This window comes from Cynocephalus volans, chromosome 9, assembly GCF_027409185.1.
Source record: "Cynocephalus volans isolate mCynVol1 chromosome 9, mCynVol1.pri, whole genome shotgun sequence".
In the NCBI taxonomy this organism is placed as follows: Eukaryota; Metazoa; Chordata; class Mammalia; order Dermoptera; family Cynocephalidae; genus Cynocephalus; species Cynocephalus volans.
Genome location: NC_084468.1, coordinates 2381717 through 2406202, shown reverse-complemented (window position 1 = coordinate 2406202; position 24486 = coordinate 2381717). Strand labels below are relative to the sequence as shown.

The 24486-nt window shown below is 60.4% G+C and overlaps 1 protein-coding gene across 3 annotated transcripts; it reads right to left on the bottom strand.

Moving 5' to 3' along the window:
- Window positions 1-754: 754 nt before the first annotated feature.
- SH3BP2 (SH3 domain binding protein 2) lies at window positions 755-23584 on the bottom strand. Of its 3 annotated transcripts, none has more exons than XM_063108023.1 (13): window positions 23524-23584; window positions 12254-12393; window positions 10958-11060; window positions 9203-9320; window positions 8718-8788; window positions 7643-7731; window positions 7247-7315; window positions 4873-5629; window positions 3196-3304; window positions 2920-2975; window positions 2514-2595; window positions 1762-1821; window positions 755-1245 (listed from the first exon to the last, which is right to left on the bottom strand). In XM_063108023.1, the coding sequence occupies exons 2-13, from the start codon at window positions 12387-12389 to the stop codon at window positions 1108-1110; spliced, it is 1788 nt and encodes a 595-aa protein (XP_062964093.1). In that variant the 5' UTR covers window positions 12390-12393; window positions 23524-23584; the 3' UTR covers window positions 755-1107. The 3 variants fall into 3 exon arrangements, with proteins under 3 accessions (XP_062964093.1, XP_062964094.1, XP_062964092.1); XM_063108024.1 differs by lacking the exon at window positions 23524-23584 and adding an exon at window positions 23113-23171; XM_063108022.1 differs by lacking the exon at window positions 23524-23584 and adding an exon at window positions 14216-14379.
- Window positions 23585-24486: the final 902 nt, after the last annotated feature.

Below are 24486 nucleotides of genomic sequence, written 5' to 3'. Positions count from 1 at the left end.
ACCTGATTGGGTATTGTTGGAGGACTTGGGCATCTGGGTACCACTGTCCCCACCCATCCTTGGCTTACTTGGGGCCCACCCTTCCTGCCCCCTTGTATCTGTCATTTCCTCCAAGAAGTCTTCCTGAAGCTCCCAGCTGGGTTTCAGGCTCCTGGCCCCTGCACCCCAGCTGCCTTGGTCACTGCACTGTGAGCACCTCACACCCAGCTGTCCCCACACTGGGCTGTGAACCCATCTAGGCCAGGGACCTGCTCACGGCACAAGCCCAGCTCCGGCACCAGGCCAGGCACGCAGGAGGCACTCAATAACCTCTTGTTAATGTAGTGGATACACCAACTGTGGATGTCTGCAGCCCCAGTGCCCTGAGCCTGACCCATGGCAGAAGAACTGGCACTTTGGAGTGTGGGCTCTGAGCCCAGACTGCCTGAGTTTGGTTCTGAATCTGCTGCCAGCTGTGCACCCTGCGCAAGTTGTCCTGCGACCTATGCCCTGGGAGGCAGGGACACCACCTTGTAGGGTTCCTGTGAGTTGCCACAGTTACCACCTGGACATTGGTATAGGTGCTCAGGAGAGCTGGTTACCTTCCTTCCTAATCAAGCCCAGACCGCCAAGCCAAAGGTCATCTCTGCTTTATTAGGAGGCAACGGTCCCTCCTGGAGCCTGTGCCTTATGTTCCTGTGGGGTCCTAGGGTCAGCCCTGGCCCCCACGCAACTGCTCCAGCCCTGCCCAGCAGCCCCCACCCCCTGCCCCAGCCCTGCCCAGCTCCCAGCCCACTGCAGGATGGGTGTGCTGGGGGGACCAGCCTTTCTGTTCTTGAAGCCCAGGCAGGGCTCAGTCCTGGGATTCCTGGGAGGTGGGACAGGGCACAGCCACATGGGGCAGGAGAATGCCCCAGTCCTCTGGAGCCCAGGGCCTAGTCCATCCTCGTGGACCCAGCCCGCTGGGTGGGGCCTGGCCAGATCCTACAAGGCATCCGTTGGGGAGGCCCCAGGTCAAGCAGGGCCCTTGCTCCTGCTCATCCTCCCATGCAGGCCACTCTCCCTTTGTGTGGCCTGGGGCCGTGGCCCCCGTGACCGCCTCTGCCCAGCAGCTGTGTGTGGCAGGCGTCACCTGGGGCCAGCGTAGCCGTAGGGGTGCCGCAGCAGCAGGCTCTGGTGGCTGGGCAGCACGTGGGTGTGGTAGTGTTCCACCATGCTGCCCACGCTCACAAACAGGACCTCGCCCTCCAGGTAGAACTTGGAGTCCTGTGGGGGTGGGAGGGTGGCGGGGTGAGCGGAGCCAGGCCGGGTGCTGCCACGAGCCTCAGCCCCACGGTACTGTAAGAGGGGGCAGTCAGCACCAACAGTGACACAGGTGGGCTGCCTCCACATCGGGCCTGTGCTCCCCAAGTTCCTGCCCCGCTCCCCCTCCATCCCCAAGTACCCAACATAGAGCCCGCACCCAGGGGACTGCAGGCAAGGTCTGTGAATAAACCCAGGGCCAAGGGCTGACCACCCATCCCTCTAAGGTGAGGTGAGGCCAAAGCTAGGCAAGGAGGAGAGGGAGGCTGAGGCAGTGGGGAGGGTGTGGGGGCCCGGGAGGGGAGTGACGGGGGAGTGGACGAGAAGGAGAGGGGAGCAGAGGGGAGGGGTGGCGTCTTGGGGGTGCCAGTCTCAGTTCACCCCTGCCTACACTCTGTCAGGGAGGCCGCCCCACCCCTTGCCAAGCCCCAGGGCCAGGGTCCTCATCCCACCCAGGCCCTCAGAGCCCAGCCCCCTTACCTTCTCGAAGATGCGGTAGTTCCTCACTTTGTTGGAGCTTTCATCCCACACGACCAGAACCTGCAGGATGGGAAGTGGGAAGCACACGGCTTGGCTGAGAGGCAGCGGGAGAGGCAGCGGGACCGATGTCAGGAAACCGAGGGGTCGGGCAGGAACATCAAGTCTGGGGCTTGTGGCCCTTGGGGGTGAAGTGGGAGGGGCTCGAGACCCCCTGCACAGCTGGGGCCACCTACACAGGGACTGCAGGGACTATACAGGCAGCCCCTCAGCCCTGGGGCTCCACCTGCACTAACAGCTTCTGACGAGACCGGCAACAGTAGCAGGCACCCGGTCCACCCACAGCCACCTCTGACACGCGCAGGGAAACTGCAGCTCGGTGAGGTCATGCACTTCATGCCCGGAGCCACACGGGCCACTCTTGCCATTCTTCTGCACCACATGCACAAACCCACCCACCCTGAGTCCTGGGCCCTCAGCCCCTCTCTGCTCCTGTCCCTAACAGGGGGCAGCCATCACCACCCCCAACTTGTAGATGCAGTTTAGTTCCCAAAAATGGATGAGGGGGTGGTGCTGGGCAGAGACTGCAAGGTCAGAATTGGGTTGAGATGCCAAGTAAAAGGCCGCATGGGGAAGTGATTTGCAAGCGGTAAAGCCCTGGGCCACCATCGGCCTGGGTGTACGGGGAACCAGGACACGCCACCATGGCACACCGGTCACGAGCAGGGTCGCCGGGCATCTTCCTCACTGCCTACCTTCCCCGACTTGGTGGAGGAGTTCCGGATGCAGTAGAGCCCATCCTGGGGCTCTCCATGGGGGCTCGTGGCTTTGAACAACCTAAAATAAGTCATGTGGACAGGTGAACCCTCCTCGGACGCCTTTCACAGGGACCCTCCAGCACCAATTCCCAACTCGACTTTCTGTCCTCTTGCCATTCTGGGTCTCAGGTTCTGAGAGCATCCAGCTGCCATTAGGCCAGGAGAGCCGGCTGGGCAGAGCTCGGGCCAGGCCAGGGGGACAGGTTCCCACTGTACTTAGGGCCATGTATTCATGCCAGCGACTGCCCACCACTACGGCAAGTGAGGGACAGAGAAGCAGGAAGATGGGGTGTGGCAGGGGCCCAGCTCAACTCCGCAGACACAAAAAGGGCTTTGCACTGACCTTTCCACTTCGCAGGACTCCGTGGTATTGACAAAGACTGAGTTGGGCAGCGGCACCTGGGAGAGGCCAACATTGGTCAGTGTCAAGGTCTGAGCGACACCCCCCACAGACTGGCTGCCACCCTGCACCAGGATCCAGGCCTTTGCTCCAGGTTCCATCCCCCTCAGCTCCAGGGTGCTGGGGGCTCCCTGCTCAGCGAGGGACCACCCTGGCCTGTGGCTCTCCTACCCCCTGCCCGCCTACTGGCCAGCTGGGGGGCTCTCTGCTCAGCCTTGCCTTCTCATAGTCCTCATCTGAGTCCTCCCCGCCAGTGTCAGCCTGCGAGGGTAGCCGAGGTTTCTCAAAGGAGAAGCTTCTGAAACTCTGCCCATCAGGGGGTGATCGCCTGGGGGAAAAGGAAAGGGAGGAGAGGCTACTTCGCTGTCAGACACAGGGTGGGCCACACTCTGATCCTCTTCACACACCGCCCTCCACGTGGCTACACCAAGCCCAACCTCAGAACCCAGGGTCTGCCTGCTACGGCCCAGGACAGCAGAGCTATGAGAGGCCCGGGCTGACAGCCTGGAGTAGCAGGGATCGCCTGAGGCCTGAGTTGGGGGTCAGGGCTGCCACTGATGCTGGCAGTGGGGGTCCTGGGGGCGCCACCACACTGTGGACAAGTGCTCTAGATGCTGCTAAGGAAGTGGGGGTCTTGGCCCAAGTTCTGCTGCTGACAGGCTTTGTGACACCACTCTCAGTCACACCCCTCTCAGAGCCTGGCTGTCTCCCTTGAGGGCACCTCTTCAGTGGACAGGTGTGAGAGGGATGAACAATGCGATCTGACTCCAGAGGTCACCCACGGAGAGAGCCTTGCACGAGCCACACAGGGCCAGAAGGTCCTCCTCGACCAAACCTCCAGGGCTTCAGGGAGGACTAAAGGAAGCCATACGTAACACAAGGATGGCGAGGCCATGCCAGGATGGGCTGCAGGGCTGTGGGTGAGGCAGAGCCCTGGACAATCGCCCTGGCACACACAGTCCTGTGGCACGAGGATCCAGACCAAGGCCACAGCAAAATGGCCGACCTTTTGCTGCACCTTTGTGCAGTATCTTTTGTGGCCCTCGTGAAATAGACCACAAGTGTGCCAAGGGGTTCTCCCCAGTGCTTCCTCACAGGCGGCAGGGGTTTCAGAGATGCGAACAGAGCCCTGGGGAGAAGGGTGCTGTGATCAAGGGCATTTGGGGAGCACCCCTGCAGCTCTCTGGGCCTTCACCGGCTAAGCAAGGCATGAAGCCCACTTTGGGTCCCAAATGCCTTTGACCACAGGCCATTGATATGTGTGACCCTGTGGGAGTGGGGGACACACTGGTGGTCTGACACTTCCCAGCAATAAAGCAGAGTTTCAAGCAGACCTCAGAGCTGAGTCACGGACATGCTCCACATTCCAGTAATTTCCCAAACGGAAGGACACAAAGGCAGACTTGAGCTCCAGAGTTGGAGACACACCCAGAGCCCCAGGCAGGGCTGGGAAGGACAAGCACTGGGTGCCAAGTCCTGGGTCCAGGTCAGAAGGGCCTGCACAGGCATGCTAGCACCAGGAGGCTCACAGCCCAAGCTCCTTTCCCCATGTCCTCACCCCAGAGGGTCTCAGACTGCACAGCAGCAGCTGCAGACCTGTGTCCCTGAGGCCACTCACTACTGCCCCCAGGCAGCTGCTGGCTCTAGGCCCACTGCTCGCTAGGCCAGACGTTCCTCAAGGACAAGGTTGGATGCCGCCACCTAGGCAGCCTGGAGCAATCAAGAACCTTCCTACCCTTGTTCCTGCACTTGCAAATTCCTACCCTGGTAACTGGTACCCTGTCCTGGATTCAGAGTGCCAGGGCAGGGGGGTGAGGGTGCCAGCCAGGGACAGGCCAGGTCAGGGGGGGTCCCAGTGGCTAGGAGGCAGGGGCACAGGCCGCAGCACAGACTCACTGGAGGTGGGGGAGCGGCGGCTTCTCCGGCCTGGGCAGTACTGCAGGCCAAACTGTGGCCTCAGGCAGGGGCAGCTTCAGTGCAGGGGGCCTGGGAGCCACAGGGGGCACAAAGAGTCCAGGCCTGGCTGTCTCCCTTGGGGGTGCCTCTTCAGCTATCTTCAGGAACTTGGGCTTGTTGGCTGGCACTGGTGGGGGCTCAGATGTGGGCGGCCCCCGGGGGGACAGGTGGATGGACTTGAGCAGGGGCTCAGATGTGGGCAGCCCCCGGGGGGACAGGTGGACGGACTTGAGCAGGGGCTCAGATGTGGGTGGCCCCCAGGGGGACAGGTGGATGGACTTGAGCTTGTCGCAGTTCCTGGAGGTGGCAGCGGCTATGGTGGCACAGCTGGAAGCAAGGCTGGCCCCGTGGCCATGGCTCCAGTGCTCCGGGCTGGGGCTGGTGCTCTCCCGGAAGCATGGGGGTTTCCGGAGGTTGGGCGTGGTGGGCATGCTGCCCATTGGGGGATCGCTCATCCTTCGGGAGGTAGCAGGCACCCTGGGGGTAGGTTCTGTCCGCCTCAGGCCCAGTGGGTCTTTCTTGGAGTCCTCAGGGGCTGGACCAGCATCAGGAAGGCCGCGCTTCGGGGGCGGAGGTGGCAGCAGGGGGCCTGGGCCCTTGGATGTGAAGGAGTGGGCACGGGGCATGTCAGAGAAGGCTGGCTTCCTGGGTGTGGGCACTGGGGGGGGCGGGTAGGCCGGCGGGTGGGTCAGGGCATCTGCAAGAGCAGAAAGACTCAGGCTGGTATCACCCGCTGGAGGCTGGACCAACACCACCCGCTGCTGGCAGAGGTTGGCCAGGCCCCACCTGGTGTACCCCCTCAAAGCCCACCCCATGGCCTGCGCACCCCTGCAATCTGATGCCCAGCACTCCCGATCCAGCCTTCCCCTGGGTCCCAGACCACCCACCACCACTTGGCCATCCCCATCCATCCTCGATGCAACCACAGAAGCTCCATGAAGCTCAGATGTCACAGGAGGGGCCGTCAGGTTACCGAGGTAAAAGGGAAAGGAGAGTCAAGGAGGATTCCCAGCGTTTGGCCTGAGCAAGGGGAAGGAGGGAATCCCACGACAGAGGCCAGGAGGACGGTGCCCGCACCGCTGGCAGGGAGACAAAGGCTTGCATTCACTTGCAGCAAGGTTCAGATGCTGGGAGGCATCTGGGGGACACTGCGTGGACTGTTGGGCACAAGTGCAGAGGTGCCAGCTGAACGTGAGTCAGAAGGAGCAGGCTACAGATGACACTGGCTGTCACCCAGGGAGTGAGGCCTGAGCCCCGGCATCCCTCAAGGGGCCAGCACAGGGGCTGAGGCACAGGGGCAGGAGCCAGAATGAACACAGCTCTGGGACTAGGAGGCCACCTTGCCCTTGACCAGGTGCACTGGGGACAGGATGGGGAGGAAGCCTGACTGCAGACGGTGGGTGGGACAGTGGACTAGGAGCGCGGTCTGGTCCGTGTCTACAGGTAGCCCTGGCGCCCCCGTGTGCTCCTCCCCTGCCACACTGAGCTGTGTTCAGGGTCGGAGCTCAGCAGGGCTGAGTGGGCCAAGCTGGGATGTGAGTGAGAGGCGTGGTTTGGCAGACGCGGGCCAGACAAACGCTCTGCATGGAAGGGAAACTGAGGCAAATGGCCTGCAGGTCCTGATGGGAGCTGGGACGCCAGAGGGAGGGAGCAGCAAGAGAGAAGGAGGCTGGACAACAACTGCGAGGGGAGGCGGGGTGGAGAGGAGGACAGGGGAGCAGGAGGCTGAGGGGGGCAGAGACCAGGCAGACAGGTGAAGGGGTCGATCTTCCCAAGACACAATGAAATTGATGAATCAGAGGGCTGGAGAGATGGCTGAGCTGGGGGGGCGGGCAGGAAGGGTCCGAGGGACAGAGGGCAGGACAGAGGCACACCCTCCCCACCCAGCCCTGCACTTCCCTGTCACCCCACACGGCACTGCCTGGGTCAGCCTGTCTCTCTGGCTAGGCCGTGTGCTTCAGGAGGTGGGTGGGCACAGGGGTCTGCAGCCAGCAGCAACAGGGAAGTGGACCTGCCCTGAACCCACCCCTCCTCAAGGTCCATCCTTCCCCACTCTCAGCCCTCAGGGAGCTCAGCTTCACGTCCCCTCCCCCTCCATGCAAATAGGGCTAACCTGGGCAGTGGGAGGAGCAGGTGAGCAGAGCAGCTGGTGTATACACCTCTTCTGCTCTGACCCTCGTAATACTTAGGCCTCAGCAGGGAAACTGAGGCCACACAGAGAAGTACCTGGGCCTGCACCCCCAGCAGCTGCTCCCGGTCCCAGCCTCTGCTCCTTGCCCACCAAGGGCCTCCCAGGCACACCCACCCCACCTACCCTCAGGCTTCACGGGCTCAGGAGAGTCGGGCTCCATGTATGAGTCGTCCTCATCGTCACGCTCGTAGTCTGCATGGGAACAGGTGGGGGTGAGACCAAGGTGGCCCAGGCCCAGCTGCACGTGGCAGAGGGTGGCAGGCCCGGCCTGGCCTCAGAATAATGCTCCGATCATGGGAAATGAGTGTCCAGTAGGCATGAGAGTGAGAACCAGGTACTCAGGAATAAACCCTGAACCCAGGCTGCCAGAGGCTGGAGCACAGAAAAGCCACCATAATTCGACCGAAGGGACAGAGCAGGGAGCACAGGTAATGTGCCTTCCTCTCCTCCGCAGCAGCCCAGGAGGAAGACCAGGTGTGCAGAGGCGGAGGGGATGGTGGATGCGGAGACAGGTCTCACCTTCGTTGTCCATGGGATATGGAGAGAGGCTGATGTCCACAGGCCGCTCGACGGCACCGTAGAAGCTGTCTGTGTCAGAGCTGGAGTCGCTGAAATGCAGGGAAGGCAGGCTGCTGGCAGTCAGTGGGCACCGGGCCTGGGAGTTCCCTCGGCTCTCACACGCAGAGACACAGACACACAGACATGGACATATACACAGACGCACAAGGATACACACAGACAAACACACAGATAAACAGAGATACATGCACAAACACGGATGGACAGACACACACTGATACACAGAATGACACACAGACATGCACACAATCAGTTACAGGACAGACACGGGGACTGCAGGCTGTGGTGCCTCCACCGGGTTCCTCTCTCCCTGGCCCTATGTGGTTCTTGACACAAATGTGGCCACCGTGACTGGTAAGAGGCCTCAGTGCTGGGCCTGAGTCTCCACCCACTCTTGCCTGGAGGGGATTCAGTCAACTCTGGGCTGAGCCTGCTGCAGGACCCTAGCCTGGACTGAGGGCCAGGAGCTCTGGGGGTATGTCAGCCCTCTTTGGGCCTCAGTTTCCTCATCTATGAGAGGACGGGACAGTTTGTCGTTCCAGACCACAGAGGCCTTGCTGCTTGCTGGGCCATCTCATGGATCAGGATGCTGAGACCCAGATCGTCTGAACTGGCTCCCTGGGACGTCATTCTGGTCTCACCCAGAGCAAGCCAGGGTGGACATCAGGGTGCTGGGAACCCAAAGCTCTGACCTGCTACAAATGCTGGGCCTCCCAGGTGGGAGAGGTAAATAGCACATGTGACCCCCAAACAGGAACTACCAACAACTGCAAAACAGAAACAGGGACACGCGAGACGGAGCTAGAGATGACACACAGGAACAGAGAAAGACGGACGCACACACTCGCATGCTTACACATGTGCACACGCCCACACACATGCGGCCTGGCCGGCACCCCAGAAAAACCTTTAAGGAAGGGATTCTGGGCCAAGCCCCCAGGGCGGGGAGGCAATGACACATGTCAAGCCCAGGGGCCCTAGGGACCCCACCCGCCTGTCACAACCGTAGGCCCACCTGGCATCCAGGGGCAGCTCCTTCTTCTCCTGGAAGTGGCCAATCTCCCTGCGCAGCAAGGCCATCCAGCTCTGTGGGTCAGCCAGGGCCACAGTGGGCAAGGTGCTGCCAAGGGCGGGGTGGGACCCAGGTGGGACCCACCCTCACCCCTCCTCACCCCTCCTCCCCTCACTGTCCCGCTGCTCTGCAGTGACCAACAAGGTCGGTGGGGGATGACCCCTGCTGGCCCCAGCCCAGGCTGTGGGGCTGTGGGGCTGCGGCCCACTCGGGGCTCCTCCCGGGTTAGCACATCCTGAGTGCGTGAACACTGGCACCAAGCTCTAGGCATGGGGCCCAGCTGCCCATGCCCTAGACACGTCTCCTTAGGACCTGGACAGGGCCACATCAGCCCTGCCTGGGGCTGATGGGAGGTCAAAGCCCTGGGACAAGCAAGGCCCCCAGGTCAGGTCAGCTTGGTTCCTGCAGGCCCCGTGATGCCCGGTCACCTTGCGCTCATCCTCAGAGGAGGCTGAGAAGAGCCACGTGCGATGCTTCTTGCTGATGTGGACGATCTTGAAGGGGAAGACATTGTTGGATGTCGTTTCCTCAGCTGCCCGCATCACCCTGAGGGCACAGCGCCAGCAGTCGCTACCTGGTCCACACCCGTAGGGACAGCCTCACACACCCCCATCCCTGGACGGGTTTTGGCACTTAGCACCATTCCTCAAGGGACGTGGAAGATCTGGACGGTCCCTGCCCACCGATATGCCGGGTGAAGGGCCAGATGCTTCAGGCAGGAAGAGTGTGGGCAAGAGTAGGGCACAGACAGAGGGGCTACGGGGGTCTGAAAGGGCTTCCTGGGAGCAGTGGTGCACAGGGCTCAGAGAAAAGGACGCATCATTCTCAACACCGCCAATGCCACTTCACTTGGATGCCAGCCTGCCACCTCTGGCCCTGACTGGCCCCTGGCATGCCGGTGGGGGCCCTCACAGGCCTCTGGGTCAGCCCCACCCTGTCCCTACTGCCCAGTGGCAGCTCTGAGCACATTTCAGGGAGTGACTCATGTTTGCTCTGAGGCCTGCTCCCCTAGCCAGGTTGTGGGGTTTGCATGGAGATCAAAAAGTCCACCATGGGGGCAGCCCTACTGGCAGGGCACCTGGGCAGGTGTGCCCATCTGGCCCATCAGCAGATCCATCCAGAGCCCCTCAGGCCCAGCTGGCTCTGATGGGCTGGACTGTTCCCTGGGCACAGCTGCATCTGCCACTGGGCTGTGTTCATGGTGTGGCTGGCACACGACCCAAAATCAACCAGTGCCTGCCCACTGCCCACAGACCTCCCGAGTCGTCTTGTCTCAGCCAGTGCCCTGGACCAGCCTGGGGGCCTGGCACTGGGCTGGAGGTCGATCTTCCCAAGACAGAAGATCTTGGTTGATCTTCTTGGTTAATCTACGAGGTGGCCACAATGCAAACTGGGGTCTGGAGTAACTCCCTGAGGGTCCCAGTGCCACTACTAATACCATGTGACCCTTGGTCCCTCATAGGCAGGAGGGGCTAGGCCCTTATGGGGTGGTAAGGGTTAGATTAATGCTGCAGGGTGCAGGGCCCAGGTGGTACAACGCCCAGAACCAGAGCCCAGGAGCCACCTCCTAAACCCTGCTCTGCACAGCTCTGAGGCCATGGGGTGGACCCAAATGGGGCTAACAGGCCCACATGCACCAGCGTACCCCATCCCACTCGGAGGACTCTGGCCCACCTGTCCATTAGTCGATTAGCCTCGAGCCCAGCCCATGGCACGTGTGAAGCAAGAAACTGGCCCCCAGCCTGGGAAGACACTGGAGCCTGGGAGGCCTGGGGCAGGGCCCAAGCTTAGGACAGGACCTGGGCTGGCTGGGCTCCTAGCTCACTGGAAAGAGGCTGGGGTGGGTGAAGGGGCCAGACGGGGAGGCAGGAGAGACACAGAGGTCACAAGGCGGCAGCTGAATGGGGACTCTGGAGAGCGGGCTGTCCAGGCCCCTGGGACCTGTCTGTGCAGCCCCAGGAAGCTCCCGGCCTCACCCTCAGGTCCTCCCCAAAGGCCTGAGGGCAAAATATGAGGAGAGAGTGAGGCCTCACTTGAGTGGCAGAGGCTAGAGCAGCTCAGGGGGGTGGGGGACGGGGGCCTCTCGGGAAAGCCTGGCCCTTCCTGAGGTGGGAACAAGGCGTGGGCTGGGAGGGGAGGCAGCCGGCCACAGGCCGGGGTCAGCAGGCAGGACGGGCACTCACCGGTTATAGCCGCTCAGTGAGAAGGCGCCCTGCGGGGAGGCCGACGTGCTGCTCTTGAAATAGTAGATGCACCGCTTGTGGATGATGACAAAGCGCAGGGGCCCTGCGGCAGTGAGGCAAGGGCGGGGTGAGCCACGAGGGGCTGCCGGGCAGACCTCACTCTGGGGACCCTCCCCGGAGGCCCTGGACAACTCGAGGGCAGGCCTCCTACCTCTGAGCCCTGCTGAATGGAAGAGCAGGTTGCTGGGCTGGCGTTCTCCCCTCCCCAGGAGTCCACCACGGGGCCAAATAGGGACAAATTTACAGGCATGCCGGCCAGCCCCAGAGCACCACCCCCAGGGCAGGCTAGGGCCAGAAGCCAGGGAGCCCACGGCCACTGGGAGGCTCTCTCCACCCCAGGCTGGCAGAGCTACACGTGCAGGGCTAGGGCACCCAGAGAGCTTGCCCATGAGAGTCTCTGGTGTGGAGCCGGTCCCCAGAGTGACAATCACACTTAGAACACCCCAAGCTCCACTGCCCCAGCCCCTCCCAGGCCTGTTGGCAGGTCAGTTACAGCCCCTCCATGGAGGCTCCCTATGCAAAGAGGAGACCAGCCTGGTCACGCCCACATAGAAATCAAACAGCCTGGGGCATCGCAACCAGGCAGCGCAGGGCCAGGGAGCCCCTGGCAGAGAGCACTGCTAGGGCGAAGGCATGGAGCGCCCACTGTTCAGGCTCCAATGCTCTCTGGACTTCAGTGTCTCAACATTTGGGCATCTCCAGGCCTGGTGGCTCTGTCCCTCTCCCAGCCTGATGTCCTGAGGTCAGAGCCCAGATCTTGCCCATCTCTGGAGGTCCAGCACCCAGCAAGGTTTCAACTTGGCATGTGGATTCATTTCAGGCCAAATGACCAACCAACTCCCTGAACGCTCATGGATATGGGGAGGGTGGCACCCAGGGGCCAGACCTACCAGGCCACCTGGAGGTCTCCCAGTCCTGGCTGCAGGCTGAAGCCCCCTTGCCCAGCTGGTTAGCACCGGGCACCAAATTCCCGTCCTATCTCTTTGTCTAGCTGCACCACCCTGGACCCTGCCATAGTCCTCGGGGGCTGGGAAGGCTAACTTCAGGTCCCCCAGGGGTGCTGGCCATCAGAAGAGGAAGGTATGCTCTAGAAGGCCCACCATGTAAGGAAGCAGAGGCTCAGAGAGGGCACTTGCCTCCTCAAGGAGAGCACAGCGGGGCAGTGGGGAAGTGGGACTAGGGGTCAGCTCTGTCCCCATGTCTTCCCATGTGCATCCCACCACCCAGGGGACTCACATTTGAGCAGCTGCAGCTGGGTACCACCCTTCTTGTGCAGGTAGCCAGCCTTGGCGACACCCCCTGGCATGGTTAGCAGGTTTTGGGCACCAATGGCCCTCATGGGGACAGGCCAGTGCATCTCCTCAGCCTCCATGAAGCTGTAATAAAAGAGGAAGTGACACAATTCAGCCGGAGGAAGGGGACAGGACATGGCTCAGCTGGGGGAGCTCAAAGGAGACACTTCCAAGAGCCAGGAGACAGCATGGAGGGTAAGGCAGTGATGGGTGAGGAAACCCCTACTCTGCAGGCCCCAGGCTTCTGGGTGGGCCCCTGGGGAGAGACGGGGCCACTTGGTCCACTCAGCCACACACCTACCCCCAAAGATCCTGAGAACTAACTGTGCCCCTTTATTGGCACTGATTCATTCAACACACACCTTCTGGGCACAAGGACCCATGGGCACTGGGGTCCAGTGATAAATGAACTCGGGAAACTCCAGCCCAGGTAAGTCAGGCCTTAGGCCATAACTACCCCAAGTCCCAGTGCCAGGTGAGCCTATAATGGGGACTGACTTAGAGAGGAAGTTGGTGAGGGCTTCCAGGAGGAGAGGGCACTACGGTCACAACCTGAAAGAGGGAGTTAAAGAGGTACAGAAGCTGGCGCAGGCTCTAGGCACCCTCTCCACCAGCTCTGGCCTTCAGCCAGGAGGGAGTGAGGGGCATGGCCCCAGATGCCAGCCCTCAGCCGGCTTATGTCCATGACTTTCTCAAGTCCCTCAGACTAGAAAGCAGGAAAGCAGGTAGCCAAGAGCCCCCAGTTCCCAACCAAATGACATGGGCTCCTGTCCTGGCTTGAGTTGCAGGGGTATCCCTGGGCCTCAGTTGCTGGAGCTATAAGAGCAGAAGCCAGAGTGGATGCAGCCAGGCACACGTCACACCGTCATCAGCCATGACAACCATCTGGTGGGCTGGCTGGCATCCACCCCATCAGCCTAGGGCATCACTCATCTTCCCTGCTTCAAGCCCCAGTGGGGACCACACAACACCCGGTCACGAGGGGACACATGGCTGCCTCAGGGTTGACACACGGGACCCAACATTCCAGGCCCTGGCATTAGGCCTTGCCCCCTACTCCAGCCCCTTACTCATGCCCCACCAGGATGTTTCACACTTCTGGCCTCTGCCTGGAATGACCTTAGGCCTTCCCACAAGGAGAACTCCTAGATTGAGAGTCCCCTCTTCTGCGAGGCACCCCAAGTGCCTCATCACATCCAGGGTCTCCCCCACCCTGATAGCCCTGAACAGTACCCCTCATCCTGCTCTGTTTTGTCTGCACCTGTCCCCACCCTACCCTGGGCCAGGTCCCTCCTGGGGCCCCGGTGGAGTTGGATGGGGGCAGACATACGGCCAGTGTCCTTTTGGGCCGGTAATGGGTTAGCTAGGGTCAGACCCAGAGGCCCAGCCTGGCCGGGACTCCTGCCACTACAGCTTCAACCCAAAAAACACATAAAGAAAACCACTGTCTGCTCTCAGCAAACCAGCACCGTCCACCAAACAAGGGATAAGCCACCGCCTCCAAGGGCCCAGGCTGCCTGCTGCCCCGCCACTGTGTGGGTCCCCAGCGGGTTACCGGCACGCAAAGCCAACCCTCCAGGAGGGGAGGTGTCGGGCGGGTTTGGAACAAAGGCGTGGCCACACCCCGCGCCTGCCCGAAACTGCCCGCCCGACAGAGCCCCGCAGGCCGTGCGGAGGGAGCAGGGTTCCCCGCGCCCCAGCCCGCCGCCAGGGCAATGCTGGCGGATGGACGGCCCCGGCCCGGAGCCCCAGACCTGCGCGCCCGGGCTGCCCACGCCCGCCTTTGTTCCCGCAGGAAGCGCGCGGGCCGCGCCCGGGGCCCCAGATCCGGGAACTCGTGATCCGGGTCGTGGTCCAGAGTCTCGGGCTCGGGGTCCGGGGCTCGGGGTCCGGGCCCGGTACTCACGGGGTCCACGCGGCGGGCACGCTCGGCTTCCGGGGGACGGCCTGCGCCCGCCGCCCCTGCGCGCACCGACACGGCCCCTGGCCGGGCGCCCCGGCCGCCGCCTCGTCCCCGGTGCCCGCCTCCTGCCGACCCCAGCTCCGCGGCCGGAGCCCGGCGCCCGCCATGCACGCCGCGTCCCCGGGCCCGGGCGGCCGCCGGCTCCGCCCCTGGCGGGCGAGGGCGGACCCGCGGGCAGGTGAGGCCCAGGACCCGCCCCTCCCCGGCACCGCCCCTCCCCGGCACCGCCCCTCCCCGGCACCGCCCCTCCCCGGCACCGCCCCTCCCCGGCACCGCCCCTCCCCGGCACCGCCCCTCGGCACGTCACCCTGCGCGGACCGCCCCCTCCGGGCCTCAGTTTCCCCTGCTGCAGCGGGGACTATAAGTACAGCCCGGAATCAAGAAGCCCCCCGTGCAACTGACGCAGCCCGGCTTCACACCTCCAACACCTGCGAGTCCCAGAGCAGTTGGAAGACAGGACAGTTTTATGCAAAAGCCCGGGCTCCGGAATCCCGGCCTAGGTCCTAATCCCGCCTCGACCCTTGCTGGCGAGTGCCCTAGGGGAAGTGGCTTTTCTTCCCTGAGCCTCAGTATGTACCTCTGTAAAATGGCACCCCACCTCCAGGGGCTGTGGTGGTGCGGAAAGCAGTCTGGCTGGCCGAATGCCTCTAACCTCACCTTCCCCACCCACCTCCAACCCACTTTGCCTGTGTGACTCCATGGGCCTCCATCCCCAGATTCTCCAAGGAGTCAGAATCCTGGTCCTCGGCAGCTCCCACCTTCTTAGGCATATGTGGGCACCTCTCCCAGAAGAGTCCCCCAGGCTGGCCAAAGGCTGGTGAAGGCCATTGCTGGCCTCCCAGGCTGCCTGCCCCTTCCATCTCGCACCTGCACTCAGGTACCACCAAGATGGGCCACCTGTGGCAGAGGGCAGCAAGAGGCCCTGCACTGGCTCTTTGGTTGTAGATGCAACAGCCCGGGTCCTACTTCCACCCAGTGGCCCATTCTGGCCACCACTCCCAGGTTTCAATGCCTCTGCCACAGGCCAGCTGTCTGGGCCTCTTCCTGCTACATCCAGCCCTCAATGCAGCCTTCCCACATGGAGGCTCCACTGCACTTCTGTGCCTTTGTTCCCAGTGCACTTGCCACCCCCCCTGTGTCCGGGCATCGTACCCAGCCCTCAAGCCTGCCTCCTTCTTCCAGCCACCTGCCAGTGCTCCTCACCACCACCGCTGGGCAGCCCCCACCATGTCCTCTCCTCAGCCCTCTCTCCAGCACACCCTCCAACCTACGCAGCATTCCCACCACTGCTGTGTTCTAAATTTCTGGGTCTCTTTGTGCCTACCTGGGCTGCTGTGGTTTGAATGTCCCCCTAAGCTCACGTTGGAACTTAACCCCCAACATGGTGGTGGGAGGTGGGGCCTTGAAGAGGGGGGATCATGAGGGCCATGCCCTCATGGGTGGATCGATCCATTCGTGGAGTGATGGGTGGATGGTTTCATGGGTGGTCACGGACGTGGTTCTGATGGCTTTGTAAGGAGAGTGAGTGAGCAGGTGAGCTGTCTTGCCCCGCCCATTCTCCCCGTGTGGCACCCTGGTCCCCAGGACCCTGTGCAGAGTTCCTGCCCAGAAGAAGGCCCTGCCCAGATGTGTTTCTGGGACCTTGGACTTCCCCAGCCTCCAAAACTACACCAAATAAATTTCATTTCTTTATAAATTACCCAGTTTCAGGTATTCGGTTATAAGCAACAGAAGCAGAATAACACGTGGCCCTTCCTTCCTTGGCCCTGTGAACCTTTCTTGCAGATTCTCTTCCTTACCTCCACCTTCTGTGTGCCTGCGCCAGCCAGACCCCATGGCTTCAGCTGCCCAAATCCACCAAGCACCCACCTCCAGGCCTCAGTCCGTGCTGTTTCCACTGCCTGCAGGTGCAACTGCGCTAACCCAGCCCTCAAGAGTTGGCTCAAAAGAACACCAATCCTTCACAAACTCTTCCAGAAAATAGAAGAGAAGGAAACTCATGCTATAAGGCCAGCATTACCCTGATACCAAAACCAGACAAAGACATTACAAGAAAGAAAATTACAGACCAATATCTTTTATGGATATAAACACACACTCAAGGAAATACTAGCAAACTGAATCCAGCAACATGTAAAAAAGACTCTACTCCATGACCTAGTGGGATTTATCCCAGGAACGCAGAGTGGGTGTAATATTCAAAACTCAATGAATGTAATGCACCATATCAAGAGAATAAAGGATAAAAACCATATGATCATCTAAATAGATGCAGAAAAAGCATTTGGCAAAATTCAAGAATCCTTCATGATAAGAACAACACTCAGCAAAGCAGGAACAGAAGGGACCTTCCTCAACCTGATAAAGGGCACCTATGAGAAACCCACAGTTAACATCATACCTAGTGATGAAAGACTGACAGCTTTTCCTCCAAGAACAGGAGCAAAGCAAGGGTGCCCGCTCTCATCACTTCTACTCAACATCGTGCTGGAGGTTCTGGCCAGGGCAATCAGGCAACAGAAGGAAATAAAAGGTATCCAGATTGGAAAGAAAGAAGTAAGACTATTCACAGATTAGATCATTTTTCTATATAGAAAATTCCAAGGAACCTGCTAAAAAATTATTGGAACTAGGGCCAGCCCGTGGCTCACTTGAGAGAGCATGGTGCTGACAACACCAAGTCAAGGGTTAAGATCCCCTTACTGGTCATCTTTTAAAAAAAAAAAAAAGGGCCAACCCTGTGGCTCACTCGGGAGAGTGTGGCGCTGGGAGCGCCGAGGCCCCGGGTTCGGATCCTATATAGGGATGGCCGGTGCGCTCACTGGCTGAGCGCGGTGCAGGTGACACCAAGCCAAGGGTTACGAATCCCTTATCAGTCACAAAAAAAAAAAAAAAAAAAAAATTATTGGAACTAATGAATGTGTTTAGCAAGGAGGCAGGATACAAGATCAATATACAAAAACCAATTGTGTTTCTACATGGGATGGTACTTCAAAAAGTTTTTGTTTGATTGTTTTTGTTTTTGCTTTTGTTTTTTTGGCAGCTGGCGGTAGTTTACTTTAAGAAGTTCAAGGAAAGATTTGTATAATCTTGCAATTCTATTTTCCACAAACTCTTTGAAGTAGCCTCATATAGTAACATCCAAAAATGAAAGTAAGAGTTAGTTTAAGTGTTCCCTCTTCCAGGCAGTCTCCCATAACCTCTAGGGGGTCTTGTGTCTCCCACTAGGGGCTAGCACAGCCTTCCCTCCACCTAACATTGACCAGACTAGATTGTCTTTGTCCCTCATCTCCCACAGCTCAGGCCCAGCACAGACGAGGCATCCAGGGAGCCCCAAAGGAGGGATGGAACATTGACCCTGGTGGGTGGTGGGGATTGTGGGTTGCCTGGAAGGCACAGGAAGCTGAAACAGAGTTCCCTCCGTGGTGTATTACATTCCCTGCAAGCTGTAAGGAGACCTGGCACGTGTGTCAGGGTGTGGGGAGCTGCTGTGAACACAGATGGAGCCCACCACCTCCTCCTGGCTCCACACCTGGGTGAGGTTCACAGGAGGAGTCGGGCAGGTTACGGCTCTGCCCTGTTTCGACTCAGTGGTCAGGCAGAGGCAGGCCTGCAAAGGGCTCGTTCCCACCTGGTCGCTGTCCCACTGTGGGCAGGATGAAGGCTCTCAGGTGGCCACTGACTAACCCTGGGTGGGAAGGGCAGGTCATGACAGGGCCAGCTCGTGCTCCACCTTCTCCTCCCTTGGGAAGTCTTTGCTTCAGGACAGATGCTGACATCCACAGCCCTCTCCAGAGGATGGGCCCTCCAAAAGGAAGCCCATCCCTGCCACCCCAACCTCCTTGGCCCTTCCTGGCCCTACCCTGCACCAGTGGGTGAGGTGGGTTGGCACCTGCCCAGGAGCCAGTGCCAGGCCAGGCCAGGAGCAGACAGGGGAAGTGGCGCTGAGGGTGAGGACAATGACGAACCATGGGGGCCTTGGTGACCACACAGCTCTTAGGGAATTTCAGCTCAGCTCACAGGCTCCAGCTCCACCTGTGCCTCCAAAAGCTGGGGGGAGTCCCGAGGGACATCCGCCCTCCTGGCTGGCCTGGCCTCCCTAGCTATCTCCTTCAGTGCCCATGTTGCTGCCCCAGCCCCAGGGACCTGATGATTAAATTCCATTCATTCACCCCAGAGGACCCCACAGGCCTGCCTGCCAGCACGCTGGGTGGCCTCAGTCCCCTTCTCTGTAGAGGTAGATGCCCAAAAGGGACTATCACCGTGCTGCTGGGAGTGTCAGCTGAGCCACCATGGATGAGAGCTGTGCAGGACAGTGCTGGAGACCAGGGTCCAAATCCTGCTCGAGGCCCTTCCTTTGCTAACCCCTTTCCTCAGCTCCTCCAGTGTAAAGTAGGCACAGAAAAGTCCACTCCTCAGAGACCCCTGACACCCCTCTGGGGAATCTGCCCTTGCAGAGGAGGGTACTAAGGCCACCCAGTGAGCTGGCAGCAGGGTGCTCCAGGGCCCTTTTTCCTGCAGCTGAGAGGCTGCTGCCTGGCTCAGGGCTCTGGAGACACACGGGACAGCATGGGGTAGCCAGAGCTGTTGTGGCTGCTGGGCTCCATGTGCCCTTCCAGAAGGTATGTGATCTGTGTGTGCACATGCGTGGACATGCATTTGAGCCTGTATGCCTGTGTTGTGCACACATGTGCATGTGTGTGTGCGCTACCTGTGCTATCCTCCCCACCTTCTCTCAAAATTGAGACTGGTTCGGGTGACCCCGAGGTCTGCGGCCCCTGGGGTAAAATCAAAGCAAGCAGGTGAAAGCCATATTGTCCCACAGAGACAGCCCCACCGACTCCTACCAGATGCAGGCTCTGTGGCTGCCCCCTCCTCCGTCCTGGGCGTGAGCCCCGAAGGATGTGTGATCATCACCCACACAGGCCCACACTCAAGCTGTGGCTCCACACACCCTGTTATTGTCACAGATGGTGCACAGCTCACATGTAGGAGGGCATATTTGTGTGCACATGTGTGGGTGTGCACATGTGTGCATGTATGTGACAGGCATGAGCCTGTGCATGAGATCGGGGTGGAGGCCCTGCGGGGCTGGGCTCCTGCAGGCTCTCCCCTGACACCAGCAGACATGGCCCTGGCTGTGGTGAAGGAGCCGGCACCTCATGTGACCACAGTGTCAGGGACTTACTGTTAGCAGTGACCAGGCTGGCCCCATTTGTGAGAGTCGCAGGTTGGGTGGGGCTGGGGGCCTGAACCCAAAAGGAGAAGAGAACAGGCCCCCACAGTGCAGTGCACTCATTCATACACTCGTACGTGTGCACTCACACTCAGCACTTACACTCACACACACTGCTGTACACATCATGCTCTCACTTTCACACACACACCCATACACGCATGCTCACACACACATGCACATGTACTTGTCCACACTCACACATATGCTCACACTCATACACATGCAAGCACTCATTCTCACGCGTGCATGTGCACAGCCACCATGGGCTAACAAGACCCTTCATGGGTCCCCAGTGCCCTGGGCAGGCAGTGTAGGCCCAGGTCAGAATTGTGGTCAGCACCTCCCAGCCCCACACAGGCCCAGTGCCAAGTTCTGCTTTTCAGCTCATTAAATCTCACGGGGCCCATGGAGCCTGGGCTTTCCTCCCTCTTACAGACCAGGACAGCAAGGCCGGGAGGGGCTCAGAACCTGCACCAAGCCCACTGGGCCAGGCGCCGTGCTTCTCACCCCAACACCCCAAGGTCCTGACCAGTGTCAGCCCCATGTCACCGACGAAGACACTGAGGGTGAAAGAAGCTGAGTAACTCCCCCAGAGTCACACAGCCAGTAAACGGTGCAGTCCTCACCGCCACCCTGCCCCCGCCCCGGCACAGTCACCAGTCACTTCCCCAGCATGGCACACAGCGGGCAGATTCTGCCGAGAAGCCCCTCGCTGCCCCGCCTACACCAGCTCACTTGTTCTCCCTTTCAGTCTCAGTCCCTCAGTGCCCCCTTCCCTCTCCCCTCTTCCCAGTCTTTCTCTGTAAGAGAATCAAAACCAAAAATCTCCCATAAAGGCCCAACGACCAGCCATGCTGGAGAACCCACTGCTGGCCAGGGGAGAGTGCACAGCCTGGGCTTCACGAGGACAGTCCCCGCCCAGCGGGTCCTCCACTCTGCTGGCCCCTGAGCACAGCACTCCCCAGGCGGGCAGTGGGAACCTCACCAAGCTCTCTCTGTCCCCCAGCACACGTACACACACTCATACATGACCTCTGTGAACACAGGACCCAAACACCAAGACCACCCCAGGCAGGATGTATAGTGGGAATGTGGACCCCCACCCCAGCAGGCGGGCCCCGTCCCCTGCCAGCTTCAGGCTAGAGGCACATGACAGGGGCAGGGGGTGTTCTAGTGGCAGTTTCCCTCTCTGGGCTCCCTCTGTGCCCATCCAGCTCTAAGGGCTCTCAAGCCAGACAGGGGTCACTGTCCTCAGAGCCTGTTGCCTCTGGCAGGCCCAGGGCCAGGCCCTCTGGGCCCCACCACAAGCCCTGAGGAGGGCCGTGGCTCCCACGTGGGCCCCCCAGCAGTTCTGTGAGTGCAAGGCCAGGGCTGCCTCCCGAGCCCCCAGTTCCCACTGACCTGATGGTGCTGACCCAACACATGGTTCTCCTGCCTGGTGATCTGCTGCGGGCAGATGTCCTGGGGCCCAGGGAGGCCATGCACCTCAGGGGCTGTGGGGCAGGGCCATGGACTGCATCTCCCAGGCACGGGAGGCCTGATGACCCTGGCTGCCCCCATGCACTGCCAAGCTCGCTGTGGTTGAAGCTCACTCCAGCTGCATGTGCGGCCTGTGGCCGCCACGGCTTCCTCTCCGCCCAGGACTTCCTGTTGCCAGCTCCCTGGGCAGCCCCAGGGAACCAGCACTTCCTGCCTTCCACCCTGCAAGGTCCTGAAAGCCAGCAGGGCCCAGGGCTGTGTGCCATCAGTGCTACTCAGCCTGCTGGGTTTCAGCCCCCACCCCTCACTGCTTCCACCCCCCCATCCCATGGTCAGAGACCATGAGACCACGGCTCTTTGGGCTCCAGGGCGAGGCCAGCTGTGCCCCCAGGAGGAAGCCTCCACCTATCCCCTGTGGCCACCTCTGCCTGCCTGGCTTCTCCCCAGCAAACCACAAAGCCCCTCACAGCCTAGAAGGGAGCCATGGCTCCCACACAGGGAGTCCACTACGTAGCCAGCGAGCCTCTTCCCCCAGAGCAGACACTGAGGCCACACAGAGGGCTGTGCCTCCTTCCCCAGGGGCCTGTGGATTCCAGGCAGCCATCTCTGTGCCCTTCAACACCAACGGACTGAGGGACCAGGTCCAACCTTGGGCCCAGGCATTTCTCAATCACCCTCCCCCCAGGGCACCTTTGTGCCCCCTCTCCACGCCAGCTCTGCTTAACATCTAGCAAAGCACGTTCCTGTCACTGCCTGGCCCCTGCCTTGGGTCCTGCTCAGAATCTGGCCCGTCCTGGGCCTGCTCTGCCCCCGCCAAACCCAGCTGCCTTTCCTGCCAGGGTCCACAGCCAGGAAGCTGGGAAATAAGGATTCCAGCACAGGCTACTGGGTGCTGAGCCCGCTGCCTCTCCTCCCCTGAGGAGAGTCTCCCCTGAGTCCCAAAGTCTGAACTCTCCCAGAGAGGACAGGACCCTTGGGAGGAGGCAGAGGAGAAAGGAGTTTTCTGGGGCCTGGGGCCAGCCTCATGGCCGGATTTGAGGGTGACAGAGGCCACAGAACACAGGGCTCCCAGGAGCTGCAGGGGCCTCATCTTTCCTAGGGCACAGCCCCCCAACTCTACACTCCCACCTCTGCCCATGGTTCTGGCTCCAACAGGCCCTAGACACCAACCCCCTATAGCTGTCCCACAGGCCTGGGTGTCAGGGCACCCAAAAAGCGACTCCCAAACTGAGGCGCCTCTGCCTCCCCAGCTGCGTCTGCAGCCCCAGACCTGCGGCGGACCCTGTGCTGCCTGAGCTGCACATCACCAGCTATCTCCTAGAGGGTGGGAGCTTGGACTTCTGTGTCTGAGGCCTCCTTAGGGTGGGCACAGCTATCCTGGCCTCCCCCAGCCAGTGCCAGCCTCAGTGCCCTCAGGTGGCCAAGGGCAGACCACACCTTCAGCAGAAAGCTGGACGCGACAGACAGACGGCGGCAGCAAGCGGTGGGCGGGGGGCTCGAGTGGGGCCTCTTCCCATCCTCCTTCCCCTTTGCACCAGGGTTGAAATAAAACAGCAGCTGAGGAACCCCTGGGCCACAGGCCAGCCAGGAAAAGCCGGGGGACACTCTCAGATGGAGTGTGGCTATCAAGGAGCGGTGGGGTCCAGAGGAGGTGCCAGGCCCAGTGGGTGCTGGATCAGGGGAAGCCTTCCCGAGGAGGGGCCCAGATTTGCTGGAATGAGGGTGGAGTGAGGGAATCACAGGCTGGAAGGCACTCGGGGTGACCACATCCCAGCATTGGGAGAAATCCACTGGCAGTGAGGTGGCCATGGCCTAGGGAGGCTGGGGGCTCAGATTCGAGGATGAAAACCCACCGAGATGAGAACCGGGAGCCAGCCAGAGAACGTGCCCCCCTTCCTGGACAGACAAATGGAAGGATGGATGAGGCCTGAGGTTGAGGTGGGAGCCAGACCCACGCCCTGCCCTGCCACACCAGGGCCCCATGCCTGCAAACGCAGCACAGGTGTAAGTGAGGAAGGGGCCACGCCCAACCCTGGGTCCAGCCCTGTGATGCTCTAGGAGGAGTCCCGGCCCAGGGGACAGAAACAGGCTGCATGAGGAGACCCCGGGGGGGCAGACCCACACTGGCTTGCCGGCCACTCCAGCTTCCCAGAGTCCTGTGCTGCTGTGCGACCTCTGCAGGCCCCTTCTCTCTGGGCCTCAGTTTCTCCAAGTGCCCTCTCATCTCCTGATGAAGTATTTCATCCCTGCAGCAAATAGAACTGCCATTCATATTCCTGAAAACAGAGGGCATTCAGGCTCCCTCCCTCAATAATGGTGACTCCATGACCTTTATCCTGTGCTAGTAACTATGGAGATGACCCCACACTAGCATCCATGCAGGGAGACACGTGCAGCTGGAGTTGCCAGCATCGAGCAACCCTGGTCTCCAACTCCATCCTCCCTAAGCTGCAGTTTCTCCCCTGCCCCTGGGCTGGTGCCTCAAACTACCAGGTTTGGGGATCTCCTTCCATGCCAAATGCAGGACACTTACCAGGGTGGTGGGAGCTGGTGGGTGAGAGCCAGCTGGTGGGGCCAGTCAAGGAACCAAGAGTTAACCTGAAACAGAAGAGGGAGGAAGAGCTTTCATTCTGGGTTCTGAGGGGCCCTCAGCCTGCTCAGGAGTGAGGCAAACAGCCAGTCACACACAGAGCTGGACCTGCGCTGACACCTCATGCCTCAGGGCGCCTGCCTCATCTCAATGCTGACAGCTCAAGAGGCTAGTCCTGTTGTCATGTGCACTCAACTGATGAAGAGACTGAGGTTCAGAGTGGAGGACACTCGCGGGGCCAAAGGCCTGGGATCAGAGGCTTGGTGCCTGCACGCTGCCTTCAGCAGCAGCTCAGGCACTGAATGTGCCAAGGAGGGTCTGCCAGGCTCAGGGAGGGCACTGAGCCCAGGGAAGGGGAGCAGGCACCCCCAGTGGGGAAAACTTCAAGCTCTCAAAATAAGACATTTTGCATCAGCCCCTCCTATAGGGCCTGGATCCACCCCGCAGCCAGCCCAAGGACCCACCCGGGTTCTCCCTGACCAGGATCCCCCTCCCCTCTCTGAGCCTCATTTTTCTCTCTGTCTGATGAGGCAGGGCTGAGAGGACTCCAGAGAACTCAGTACTGGGCACTATCTGGTTGGAGATAAGGTTTTTTGGTCAGAGAGTGGGTGGCCTAGAGGACACATAGCGTAGTGGGCTAAATGATGGACCCCAAAGAGATATCTCCACATCCTAGTCCCTGGAACCTGTGAACATGACCTCATTGGGAAAAAAGGTCTTAGCAGATGTCATCAAATGAAGAATCTCATCCTAGATTAGCCGGGTAGGCCCTAAATCCAATGACAAATGTCCTTATAAGAGATAGAATGACACACACGGAAAAGACCATGTCAAGACGGAAGAGATTGGAGTGATGTAACCACAAGCCAAGGAGCCATCAGAACCTGGGGGAGACGAGGAAGAATT

What these genes read in the sequence shown, in the direction of transcription:
- SH3BP2 (XM_063108022.1), bottom strand. Translation starts at nt 14,379, where the DNA reads ATGGCGGGCGCCGGGCTCCGGCCGCGGAGCTGGGGTCGGCAGGAGGCG. An exon ending in TCACTGAGCGGCTATAACCG is followed by an intron (nt 9,321 to 10,957) that starts GTGAGTGCCCGT and finishes CTGTGCCCTCAG; the next exon opens with GGTGATGCGGGCAGCTGAGG. An exon ending in GAGCTGCCCCTGGATGCCAG is followed by an intron (nt 7,732 to 8,717) that starts GTGGGCCTACGG and finishes CCTGCATTTCAG; the next exon opens with CGACTCCAGCTCTGACACAG.